This window comes from Barbus barbus (genome assembly GCF_936440315.1).
Source record: "Barbus barbus genome assembly, chromosome: 17".
Taxonomy (NCBI): domain Eukaryota; kingdom Metazoa; phylum Chordata; class Actinopteri; order Cypriniformes; family Cyprinidae; genus Barbus; species Barbus barbus.
Genome location: NC_136745.1, coordinates 8,530,074 through 8,543,272, shown reverse-complemented (window position 1 = coordinate 8,543,272; position 13,199 = coordinate 8,530,074). Strand labels below are relative to the sequence as shown.

At 34.7% G+C, this 13,199-nt stretch overlaps 1 protein-coding gene across 4 annotated transcripts in view; it reads right to left on the bottom strand.

The window, feature by feature from the left end:
- Positions 1 to 7,470: 7,470 nt before the first annotated feature.
- Positions 7,471 to 13,199, bottom strand: part of LOC306882909 (F-box and WD repeat domain-containing 11-A) — a 28,093-nt gene continuing 22,364 nt past the window's right edge. For 2 of the 4 annotated variants that reach the window (XM_079437905.1, XM_079437903.1), the window contains 4 exons: positions 12,468 to 12,578; positions 12,282 to 12,357; positions 9,778 to 9,942; positions 7,737 to 8,600 (listed from right to left, as the gene is read on the bottom strand). In XM_079437905.1, the coding sequence (XP_079294031.1) occupies positions 9,781 to 9,942; positions 12,282 to 12,357; positions 12,468 to 12,578 (349 nt within the window). In that variant the 3' untranslated portion in view covers positions 7,737 to 8,600; positions 9,778 to 9,780. Of the gene's footprint in view, positions 8,601 to 9,777; positions 9,943 to 12,278; positions 12,358 to 12,467; positions 12,579 to 13,199 lie in introns of all 4 variants that reach the window. The other 2 variants (XM_079437906.1, XM_079437904.1) reach the window with 2 other exon arrangements.

Genomic DNA, 13,199 nt, shown 5'->3' with positions numbered 1-13,199 from the left:
TATATTCCATGTCATACAAAATCATGCAACAGCTTTAAGTTATTATTAATTATTATAGCTTAATTAAATGCAATATATATTTTGTTATTATATAATCTATATTAATATTATTAATTTTTTTTTTTTTTTTTTTACTTTTGCATCAGTGACGTCAACGTATTGGAGCGATTTTGAAAATGCAAACACAAATTCAGACAACGTCATGTCCATTTTACAATAGTTCATAAGACAATAATAACTTAAAGTTGCAAAGAAATGGTACAAGTATCAGATCTTTACTTCCATATTGTGACGTACATTTAAAAGTGATTTCTAGACATGGAAAGGTAATGGAAATTAATAAATTATCAAAAAGTCATGGAAATTTCTCTCTCTCTCATATATATATATATATATATAATTAGTTGTGATGATTAGTTCATTTAATTAGTTTTGATGAAAAAGTAGCAGCTTCAGTTCTATTCTTTTGTACTGTTAAGTACATTTAAAAGTGTGATTTTTATTTGGAAAGATAATAAATTAATAAACTTTTTTTTTAAAATACTGGTAATTTTTATAATAAAAAAAAAAAATCGTTTTATCAAGTTTTAAAAATTATTTGACTATATTACCACTAGCAAAAAAGGTTGAAAACAAGTAGCATCAAATCCTTTCTTCCATACTGTGATGCACATACGGATGAAATGGATTACTGAAAAAGAAAAAATGTAGGGCGCATACTTGGTTCTATGCATTGGTTGCTGATTGGATGTCGAGATGTGGGTGTGGCAGTCAGGAAGGGGTGGAGTTTAAGCAGACTAAATCATTGGAGCATCCTGCATACGTCACCAGAGAGAAATCAGACGTTTCACTGGAAGATCCAGTTATGAAATTATTAAACATTACTAGGTAAAAACTGTTTAAAAATGCATGGATGAATCTTTCATCATAAGACCAGTGCATAATCAAACAATGACTTCAAAGACTTGTAATGCACTAGTTATGTGGACTACAGGTTTAATGCTTAATTTGTTTTTTGGAGTTTGACAGACACTGTGAACTGTAATTTTAAGGTGAGCAAATAATGACGGAATATTCATTTTTGGCTGAACTATGCCTTTGAAGCTAATGAATAAATGAATGTAATACTGTATAAGTGTGTGTGCATGTGCGTGCAATGGCGTATTTCAGGTTGCATTAACGACCGTGAGGGATATAATCATATGTGACTTATTGCTGGATGGACAGGATTTACCAGAACTGGAATGTAAAGGATAATAATGAGGAAACTCTCTTAAAGCTGCACCAAATACAAACCAAATGACCAAAGGCAAGTGGTGACCAATGACAGAGACAACCTGAACCGCTCCGATCCCACGAGAGCACAGGACGGGTCCCCACGACACGACATGAGGAGCAACGTTCCTGTTTGGATTTTAATGTGGAATGCTGCTACTGGGAAATATAACGGAGAACCAAAGTCTTATACCAGCTTATTAAAGGAAAAACATTACAAAACTTTTTCTAAATATAAATATATATATAGATTAATGCTGACTAAGTGATATTACTTTGACTGCTACTATCATTGTTGGTACTATAAAAGAATTCCACTTATTTATTTTATCTCTGTGTATGGCAAACACCTTTCCACAGCCAGTAAACTCTACAGAAACGTGTCTGTGTTTCAAAACATACATGTTGTGTGAGTCGTCATTATCCTCAAACTGCTAATAAACATAATGGTCAGGAATTCACGTTTAATGTAACCCAGGTCATCTACAGACCAAAATACACTGCATTACAATGTGCTAAATGCAACACCCAGGCAACCACCCAAAACATTCCAGAAACCTCAATGTCGAAAACTTTAGCAATCAAATAGCAACACCCTGGCAACCACCCAGAAAATTCTAGCAACTTCAAAGCAATGTAGAAAAGTTTAGCAACCACATAGCAATGCCCCAGCAACCACCCAGAACATTCTAGTAACCTCAAAGTGATTTGGGAAACTTTAGCAATCACATAGCAATGCCCCAGCAACCACCCAGAACATCCTAACAACCACATAGCAATGCCCCAGCAACCACCCAGAACATTCTAGTAACCTCAAAGTGATTTGGGAAACTTTAGCAATCACATAGCAATGCCCCAGCAACCACCCAGAACATCCTAACAACCACATAGCAATGCCCCAGCAACCACCCAGAACATTCTAGTAACCTCAAAGTGATTTGGGAAACTTTAGCAATCACATAGCAATGCCCCAGCAACCACCCAGAACATCCTAACAACCACATAGCAACACCCTGGTAACCACTCAGAACATTCTAGTTACCTCAAAGGAATGTGGAAAACTTTAGCAACCACATAGCAACGCCCTGGTAAGCTTATCATTGGACAGCTTATCGGCTAATCTTCAACATGTTTTACACTAAACAATACTTTTGCATTGAACTATTTTTAGAGTTTACAATTTTTTATTTTTTTTTAAATGCTGTTTTATAAGAGAAGTTACTGACTTTTTGCGACAGGTGAGATTCAGCTTACGGCACTTCTCATTCTTTCTTATGGTATCCATAAACGGCGATTGAGTGTCGCACAACTCTTGACTGAAATTCATTGATGTCAAGGCTGTAATGTGATGGGTATCAAGGCACACATGATCCAAGTTGACTGGAAATTACTTCACATTCCTGAAATGCGAAACGAACCACACGAGCCAACTCGATAAATATGACACACGATAAAAGATTTGAAAAGACAAACCGTTTTTTAGTATATTTCAGCATAATCACACATTGCTAGATATTCGGCTGAAATGTAAGAACATGCATCAGAACGATGTGTTTAAACAGAATAAAAAATAAAACAAAAAAAGAGATAGGTCCTGCCTGTTTTTATTAATTCCAGTGGTGACGTTCTACAGTGTTGTCTGTTGACATTGTACATATTCATGTCAGCGGAAATTGAGTGATCACTGTCCCAATGTGCAGTGAGCCAGGGAGCTTGTGACAGAATTCCTGTGCAAGATACATGATTCAGGAGCTCGGGAGCTAGGGACCTGATTGAGATGCACCCAGAGTGATGTGGAAAACTTTAGCAATCACATAGCAACACCCTGGCAACCACTCAGAACATTCTAGGAACCTCAAAGTGATGTGGGAAACTTTAGCAATCACATAGCAACACCCTGGCAACCACTCAGAATATTCTAGGAACCTCAAAGTGATGTGGGAAACTTTAGCAATCACATAGCAACACCCTGGCAACCACTCAGAATATTCTAGGAACCTCAGAGTGATGTGGGAAACTTTAGCAATCACATAGCAACACCCTGGCAACCACTCAGAACACCCTGCAATATACCAGTAAGTTTTTGCACAGGCAAACACAAGTCAAAGTTCAGATTTGTTTGAATAAGTAAATAAGGTTATTATTATTGTTGTAGCTATTATTGTATTGTTCAAACACTATGTATTACAGTTATAACAATTAGTTTTTGTATGGTAAATATAATGAAAATAAATGGCAAAAATGGTGATAACACTACACGCATGATTATAAATATTGCATTGTACTTTATTACAGTAATGACAGTTCTTTTATTTCACATATACATATATATACATATATACACATACATATATATATATATATGTTTTTTTGAAAACATGAAAAAATAATGTCAAATAAATATATGAAATAAAATAAAATCTAAACTTTGAAGGAATGAACTAAATATTTCTAGATGTGGACCTGTTGCTTATAACTGAAGCAGTGAATACACACACACACACACACACACACATTACTGTCACCAACAACCTGTAATCCCGGCAGTCTCTGCCCAGCTGAGTCAGCGGGAAAAGCGAAGGATTCCGAGAGAGAAACAGACTGTTCTGGAGGCAAAGTGGTGGAAAGATTTGTCGGCCAAACCCAGAGGAAGGTGTATGGTAATGCTGGAGAAGGAAAGAATGCAAAATATGTGCGTGAGAACACAGGGGTGACCTGAGACCTGCTGGAATTATGGGAAAAAAATATATCCCACCGACCCACAGGAAACACTCACACCCTCCATCTCACACACACACACACGGTCCGTTACAGCCAGACACGCAGAGGTCACGCTCACACATATTCTCACACACCCTCAGTATGACACACACCGAACACGTCTGACACACAACACACCCTCAACCAGATGGACACGCAGACCTGCTCAAGTAACGTGGCAGCTTCACACACGGACACAATATTCTGTTATATGCGGTAAATTACTGGCGAAAACCAGACAAACGGGTGAATCACACAAATACCGGCAAAAACCTGTCACGGTCATATTTCACTTAAAAATCAGACAGTATTCTGCATAAAACAAAAATTATGCCTATTTTTAGGATTATTACAATTTTCTGCATTGTGACATGATGATTAAACGCATACTAATTACCATAACACAAAATTAAAATAAATAAAATAATTCCTCATCATCAGCAGAATGTGTTGTGCTATTTTTAATTTCTGATGATTTTTAAAATAATAATAATAATTATTATTATTATTATTATTATTATACAAAAAAATAAAGTTAATAGATTATTTTTACTTAATGATAAGATCTTTTGAAAATATATAAATAAAAAACAATGACAAAAGGTGCAAATAAATATTATTAGTAGTACTACTAAAGTATTCAGACATGACATATTACAGTATTTTTCACATTACGGTCCTATTTTTCAAAATATAAAGATTTGTGCAAATAAAAATAAAAAGTAAATAAAAATAATAAAATATAAAAACAATGTATTTATTCAAGTATTTAGACCAGGGCTGTCCAAACTCGGTCCTGGAGGGCCGGTGTCCTGCAGAGTTTAGCTCCAACCCTAATTAAACACACCTGAAGCAGCTAATCAAGCTCTTACTAGGCATGCTACAAACTTCCAGGCAGGGGTGTTGAGGGAACTTAGAGCTAAACTCTGCAGGACACCGGCCCTCCAGGACCGAGTTTGGACACCCCTGATTTAGACAATGTATTAATGACAATTATATGTTTTTTACTTTATGGTTCTAATAATTTTTGAAAATACAATGAAAATAAAAGTAAATAATAATAATAATAATAACAACAATAACAACAACAACAACACAGTAATGACAGTGTTTTTCTTTTCACATTACAGTCCTATTTTTCAAATAAAAAGAACATGTCAAATAGAAAATAAAAGTAATGTACATAAAATAATATTTAGAAACAATATAAGTATTTAACATTATTATTATTATTATTATGCTAAACCTACGTGACACTAAGTATCATTTACTATTTTACCTTTTCTGTTGAAGTGAAATTTGACCTGGACGTTTGCTCATAACACACACTCAAACACACACACACCTAACTTTTCTGTAACATGGGTAACATCTAGCCCCAAACTTTCACTACTAAAAGGCCACCAATACCGCAGCGTAGAGGCTGAATCCAGGTCATATTGCTGTGCAGTGAATAACCACAGCTCCATCTCTCACACACACACACACACACACACTTTTCAGCACAGCAAACCACAGCGACAGTGACGTGCTGCAGCCAGACCCACAATGTAAAACAACGAGCATTAAGTGCTCCTTCTCTCTCGCCGACACCACAAACAAATTACTTCTGACACACATTCCCTCTTTCCAATCTGTGAAGACGCACAGGCCCACACCGATAAAACTCTCCAAAGACAAATGCCCTTTCTGAAGACGTATTTGGCTGAAATGGGCTGAATCGCCTCAACATTCCCAGACAAACATTTTCATGTCGGCCGCTGGCTGTAAAGCCGGAAGAATTGTTTGAAATGGGGGAGAGTCTCGAGGTGCGCCAGGAACCGCTAACAGGTGCAGCGTTTGGGATTGTTTGTGTTTGTTTGGGGATGTTGGGGAAAAGATGGCTTGTGGCCTCTTCTGAACCTACCTGTGCTAAACTGCGCACTCTTCTCGCTGGTTTGTTATGAACTTTTCCAATCGATACTGGACGAGTGACATTTATGCATTTAAATGCTTTAGTTTGCCAAGGAAAACCCATTGAGGACATATTAACATTTCCAAGCATAAGTCCACCCAAGGGTGAAGGTGTTTGGCAGGGGTCGAGCGCCACGTGCTTTATCCAACTGGAACAACACTTCTATCAGCCAATCATATTTCAGGAACCTGTGCAGAGCCAGCCAATCAGATCACTGTTCAGGTCAAGGAGGACGTTTCAAGTTACGTTTATCCGAGGGATATATATATTTTTAGTTTTTTTTTTATTGATAACCAATTATGATTTTCCTGAATTTTAACAGTTAAAGGCCTAAGTCAGAAACATACTCTAAGCCAGTGGTTTTCAAATTGGAACCCATTTTAGAGAAAAACAATTTAAAAAGGAATTAATAAAAAATTAAACATCTAACGGTATAGAGCTGTGTGAAATAAATAAATTTTTAAAGAAACTAAATATTTTCCAGATAGCATTTTAGAAATTTACAATATTATATAGACGTTCATTTTCCAATGGTCTCTGATAAAAAGTCTCATAATCTGCTAAAAGAGAATGAGACTACTGGCTCCACTCTAATGGACTGCCTCTGTCAGAGTGTTTATTACACAAACCAAGACAAGACAGGATTTCTGGAAGAATTTTCTCTCTTGGCACGAGTCTGGAATAATCCCCAGCCCACGGCGCTCTGTCATCTGCTTATTATTGAATCAATCAAACGCTTTAACCAGCAGCTCATCAGGAGCGTTCAGGCTTGTTCAGTCTGGATGAACTCGGGTCAGTCTAGAGGAGAGAATGTAGATGCTCAGTGACACCTAGTGGTCGCTCTGACAACTATGACAGCCTTGTGTGATTGTATTATTTAAGGGTAACTACTCGGGTCAAAGGTCATATTGATTTTTTTGTTTGTTTTTGTTAATCAATCAGGATTTTCTGAAGCTTAACTCTGCTAACTGAAAGGCCTGAGGTCAGAAACATGCAGTGGTTTTCAAACAATAAATGTGAAAAAACTAAAAATAAAAAAAAATGTATTAATTTGAAAATAGATTAAAAAAAGAAATGAGAAAAATAATTAAATTGAATAAAAAGAAAAATAATATTAAAATACAAATTAAATAAAAATGAACTCAATTTAACATAAGCTAAATATTCTCCAGATAATATTTTAGACATATTTATGATATTAAGTTTCCACAGCAAGTATTTTTACGAGAAACTACAAAGATACCTTGGGGTCCTTAGCAAAAAGATTATCATCACAATTTGGTGGTCTATGGCATCTATAAGATTGAACCCCCCTGTTGTATTCATCAGAGTTATAATCAATTTTATTACATTTATTTAAAGTAATATATTTTTTTTTAAATTAATACATATACACTTAACCTGATTTTATTTCAGCTAGCAGCCAAGGCAAATTTCTCAAATACTAAAATAAATAAAGATAAATACTTGATATGCTATATACACACAAAAAAAAAATATTAATTTAAAACTGAAATAAAAATAATCTAATTCAAAATACAAAAACAATAATAGTACATCAAAAATACTAAAATGTCGCTGCTTTGCATACTTTGTGGAAAAGCTTGGCCAACCCCCAGGAAGATTCTCTTCAAACCTTCGCTCCGCCACAACAGCAGTTGGTCTGAAAGAGAAAAAACTGAGCAAAGAGGAAAACGCAACTGCATTTGAGCCACAAGAAATTTGTGCACTTCTGAAAAGTATATTTCAGGCCTTAGACTGATACATCAACCAAGGTCAAGTACTTTATTCACAATATTTTTTTCTTAAAAAAAACTCTTTAATATACAACACAATCTGACAAGACAATTTTGTTTACAACTAGATTCAGCCCTCGATGAGCAAGCAGGCAGAGAGAAATCAAACCAGACATTGAGTGACAAAGACATACAATGCCTAGCAGAACCATACGGGAGAGATGAAGAGGCCAATTAAATAGAAAAACAAAATCATAAAAACTAAAGATGAAAGGGAAAGAGGCATCAGAGCAAACAGTCACCCAGCTGATCCTCGCATGCATGCAGATGGACCTCTGCTTCACGCCGTCATCCTGAAAAATACGTGTGTCCCTGGTCCTGAAGAGAGATGTGGCATGAAAGCCAAAGGCTGCAGACTTCTTTCATTTCCGCGAGAGTTTGCTGCCATCCGAGTCCCTTTCTCTCGCACAGCAGTCCGCAAAGTCTCATTTACCTGTCCTTCATCCGTAAGTCACTCCCAGAATCCCAGCTTCAGTGATCCCCGTGTGGATATGAGCTATTAGTAGTGCAGATTTTCTAGTTATTTGAGCAGCAGTGATAGTACAGATACGGTTTGAAGCTGTTGAACGTCCGTGTGTGTGTGATTGTGCTTGTCTTTTCCCCACTAGATAAAGCAGAACAGTGCTGAACCCCAATGGTGTGAGTGTTTGAACCTTTAGTGCGTGTTTGGCAAAGCATTAATCTGTGTATGTTTATAGTTTATAGTCAGACAGAGAACAGGCGGCAGATCCTTAGGCACCATTCTGTGACGGACACGGCCAACAACCAATCAGCTCTCAGCTCTCCCAGGACACACTGGCACATAGAAGAGACACCTGAACGGATGAGACAGACATATAGAGTGAGAGAGACAATCAATCAATCAATCAATATTCAAAAGAATGAAAAATAAATTGCAACTACTATCAAATATGAAAAAACTTTCATATTTAATATTTAATTGTTTTCAAATAATATAATGACTATAATATACATGTAAACTAAATAGAATTACAGACAACACTTTATTTTCTAAACAATCAAAAAAGAAACAAAACTATAGAGAAAAGTATTTAGTGAACATATAAATGAAAACAATAAATATTGAAAAATATTTTCTTATTTAATATTTTTAAGGTTTCATCAAATAATGCAAAATAACAAAATAAAGTATAAAATAGTATAAAATAAAGACAACAAACTATAATAAGCACTTTAATAAACAGTGAAATATGACTAAAGTAAAAGGAATTAGACAAAAAAGTTGTTCAAACTATTCAAATATAAAAATATGCAAATTAACCCCTACAACATGAAGACAATTAATCAGAACTATAGAGATATTAAATGAACAAATAAATAAAAATAAACTACCAACAAAAATTATTTAACGAGCAAATAAATGAAAACGATAAACACTACCAATGATTTCATATTTAATGTTATGGTTTTAACAAATAATACAATTATAAAATAATAACAAAATAAAAAGATAACTATAATAAACACTAGAAAACTAAATAGAATTTCAGACAAAAAATATTTTAATAAATGAATTTACAAAACTATGAAAAATACATTGTAAATAACCATTACAATATGAACAGAAATGAAACTGAACAATTAAAGAAAAATATTAAATGAATAAACAAATTAAAATAATAAATGGACAGATAAATAAAACTACCAATGAAAAATATTTACTTATTTAATATTTTATGGTTTAAACATTGATATTTTAAATATAAAATAATATATAAAAAATTATAATAAACACTATTGTATTAATGAACACTAAACAGAATGAAATACTTTAAATAATTACATGCTTAGTGGTCAGAATTTGCAAAACAGATTTTGGACTATCAGTGCATTTTTTTTTTCACTCAGGGCTTTCTGACAAACATGTAAAACCACCAAACATAGTTAAAGCTAAAACTAAACCCAAAACTATCATACAAAGTGAAGTATAAAATCTGGCGAATGACTGAAAACTCTGGGCTGTGTGTGTACCTGCTATCTGGAGACGTATGTATATGTCCGTGAGGGCGAACGCCTCTCCGGCTGGCCAATGGTGGAGACGTTCAGGAAGTCCCATATAAGGATCGTGTCGTCATGGGAACTGCTAATAATCTGGAACTCATCAAACTGCAGTCGGAACACACGCCCAGAATGCTCCTGTGAGAGGTTACATGACAACACACACGTAAAGGAACATGAAAACATACAGTAACGCACATGCATACACTGCAGAGGTCAGTCCGAAACGGGAGTATGGTGTTGAGGAGTAAATGCAGCAACACTACCTACATGTTTTAGCAGCGTATTAATCGCTCAGCAGTTAATGCATGTTGGTTTAACAGTGTAGCTAGGAATTCAATTCTTTTAGTGAATCAGTTTAGGAATCCAGGTTTTTTAGTGAATCAGTTTGGGAATCCAATTCTTTTAATAAATCGGTTTGGGAAACAGATTCTTTTAGTGAATCAGTTTGGGAATCAGATTCTTTTAGTAAATCGGTTTGGGAATCAGATTCTTTTAATAAATCGGTTTGGGAATCAGATTCTTTTAGTAAATCAGTTTGGGAATCAGAATCAGATTATTTTAGAAAATCAGTTTGGGAATCAGACTTTTAGTAAATCAGTTTGGGAATCAGATTCTTTTAGTGAATCAGTTTGGGAATCAGATTCTTTTAGTGAATCAGTTTGGGAATCAGATTCTTTTAGTGAATCAGTTTGGGAATCATTCTTTTAGTGAATCAGTTTGGGAATCAGATTATTTTAGTAAATCAGTTTGGGAATCAGATTATTTTAGTAAATCAGTTTGGGAATCAGAATCAGATTATTTTAGTAAATCAGTTTGGGAATCAGACTTTTAGTAAATCAGTTTGGGAATCAGATTCTTTTAGTGAATCAGTTTGGGAATCAGATTCTTTTAGTGAATCAGTTTGGGAATCAGATTCTTTTAGTGAATCAGTTTGGGAATCATTCTTTTAGTGAATCAGTTTGGGAATCAGATTCTTTTAGTGAATCAGTTTGGGAATCAGATTCTTTTAGTGAATCAGTTTGGGAATCAGATTCTTTTAGTGAATCAGTTTGGGAATCAGATTCTTTTAGTGAATCAGTTTGGGAATCAGATTCTTTTAGTGAATCAGTTTGGGAATCATTCTTTTAGTGAATCAGTTTGGGAATCAGATTATTTTAGTGAATCAGTTTGGGAATCAGATTCTTTTAGTGAATCAGTTTGGGAATCATTCTTTTAGTGAATCAGTTTGGGAATCAGATTATTTTAGTAAATCAGTTTGGGAATCAGAATCAGATTATTTTAGTAAATCAGTTTGGGAATCAGAATCAGATTATTTTAGTAAATCAGTTTGGGAATCAGACTTTTAGTAAATCAGTTTGGGAATCAGATTCTTTTAGTGAATCAGTTTGGGAATCAGATTCTTTTAGTGAATCAGTTTGGGAATCATTCTTTTAGTGAATCAGTTTGGGAATCAGATTCTTTTAGTGAATCAGTTTGGGAATCAGATTCTTTTAGTGAATCAGTTTGGGAATCAGACTTTTAGTAAATCAGTTTGGGAATCAGATTCTTTTAGTGAATCAGTTTGGGAATCTAATTATTTTAGTGAATCAGTTTGAGAATCCAAAATTTGTTTAATAGTACAGCTAGGAATGCAATTCTTTTAGTGAATCAGTTTGGGAATCAGATTCTTTTAGTGAATCAGTTTGGGAATCAGATTCTTTTAGTGAATCAGTTTGGGAATCATTCTTTTAGTGAATCAGTTTGGGAATCAGATTATTTTAGTGAATCAGTTTGGGAATCAGATTCTTTTAGTGAATCAGTTTGGGAATCAGATTCTTTTAGTGAATCAGTTTGGGAATCAGATTCTTTTAGTGAATCAGTTTGGGAATCAGATTCTTTTAGTGAATCAGTTTGGGAATCAGACTCTTTTAGTGAATCAGTTTGGGAATCAGACTTTTAGTGAATCAGTTTGGGAATCAGATTCTTTTAGTGAATCAGTTTGGGAATCAGATTCTTTTAGTGAATCAGTTTGGGAATCAGATTCTTTTAGTGAATCAGTTTGAGAATCCAAAGTTTGTTTAATAGTACAGCTAGGAATGCAATTCTTTTAGTGAAGCAGTTGTTTCAATGAACCATTTCAACAAGAACTGATTAACTAATTCACTTAATTTAGGCTGCCACTACGTTCCCATATGCCCCTGTGTTTTCAATACTATCATTTCTAGTAGCCTGTAGCTTCGCAAACTGGCTTTAAAGTAGCACTTGATGACTGCTTATTTGAGAAGTATGAATTATATTAAACTTATTCCCAAATAGGTTACCTAAATGATTATTTCAAACTTTCGGAGGTAACTAGCAGAATAAACAAACTTGAAGTAACATCTTGTGGTTGTTCAGTTTTATCATATGTGAATGTAACAACAAAAAAATGATTAATAGCAATATAAAAAATTACAAAACATAAATATGAAGATGGCATTATTCAGACACACCACGAGTGTACGCAGACATAATGTGCTGGCAGGGGCCCGAGGATCCAGAGCTGCCTGTAAATCCCAAACTTTAATTTTCCTGCAGAGGAAGAGACAGAATGCGAGGGTGAGTTATGGCTGCTCGATATTAACCAGTTTGACCGATGAACAGATGGTGCTGTGACCGTATGTGTGTGTGTGTTAATTCACCCATCATATGCTCCGCTTACGATCCTCTTGTTGTCGAATCTGATGCAGCGCACAAGCTCCTCATGACCCTCCAGCACACGCAGACAAGCACCGCACTCAATGTCCCACAGTCTGAACACACACACGCACGCATGTTAAAAATTTGAGAGGTTTTATAGAGCATTCACAGATGTTTTAATTTGTCATCATTTACTCATACCAAACCTGCATGACTTTCTTTCTTTACTGGAAAACTACAAATTTGAGAGGTTTTATAGGAGCATTTAAAGGGTTAGTCCACCTAGAAATTGTAATTCTGTCATCATTCACTTATTCCAAACCAGCATGACTTTTTTTCTTCAGTGGAAAACAAAAAATAAAGACTGCAGAATGAGTCAAAGACAAAAAAAATCATAATAGAAGTCTGATACACAATACATTTTGAATGCTTACAATAGTTTTGTGTGAGGAAAACCTTTAAACTTAAGCAATATTTACTGAAAAACAGGGGAAGGGGAAGATTTCAGTCAGCAATGACTTCTCACACTACACATTTTGTATGACTTCAGAAACTTGTTTTATAAAGCCAGTCATATTGTCTGTCATAAATATTTTTATGATTATTTTTTGTCATTTTTGGAGCATAAAACTAATCAGTTCCTATAAAAGTTACTTGTTATGTATTTCCTTATACATAAATTCTTATAAATACAGTACTGTTCAAAAGTTTTGGGTCCCCAAGATTTTTAGCTA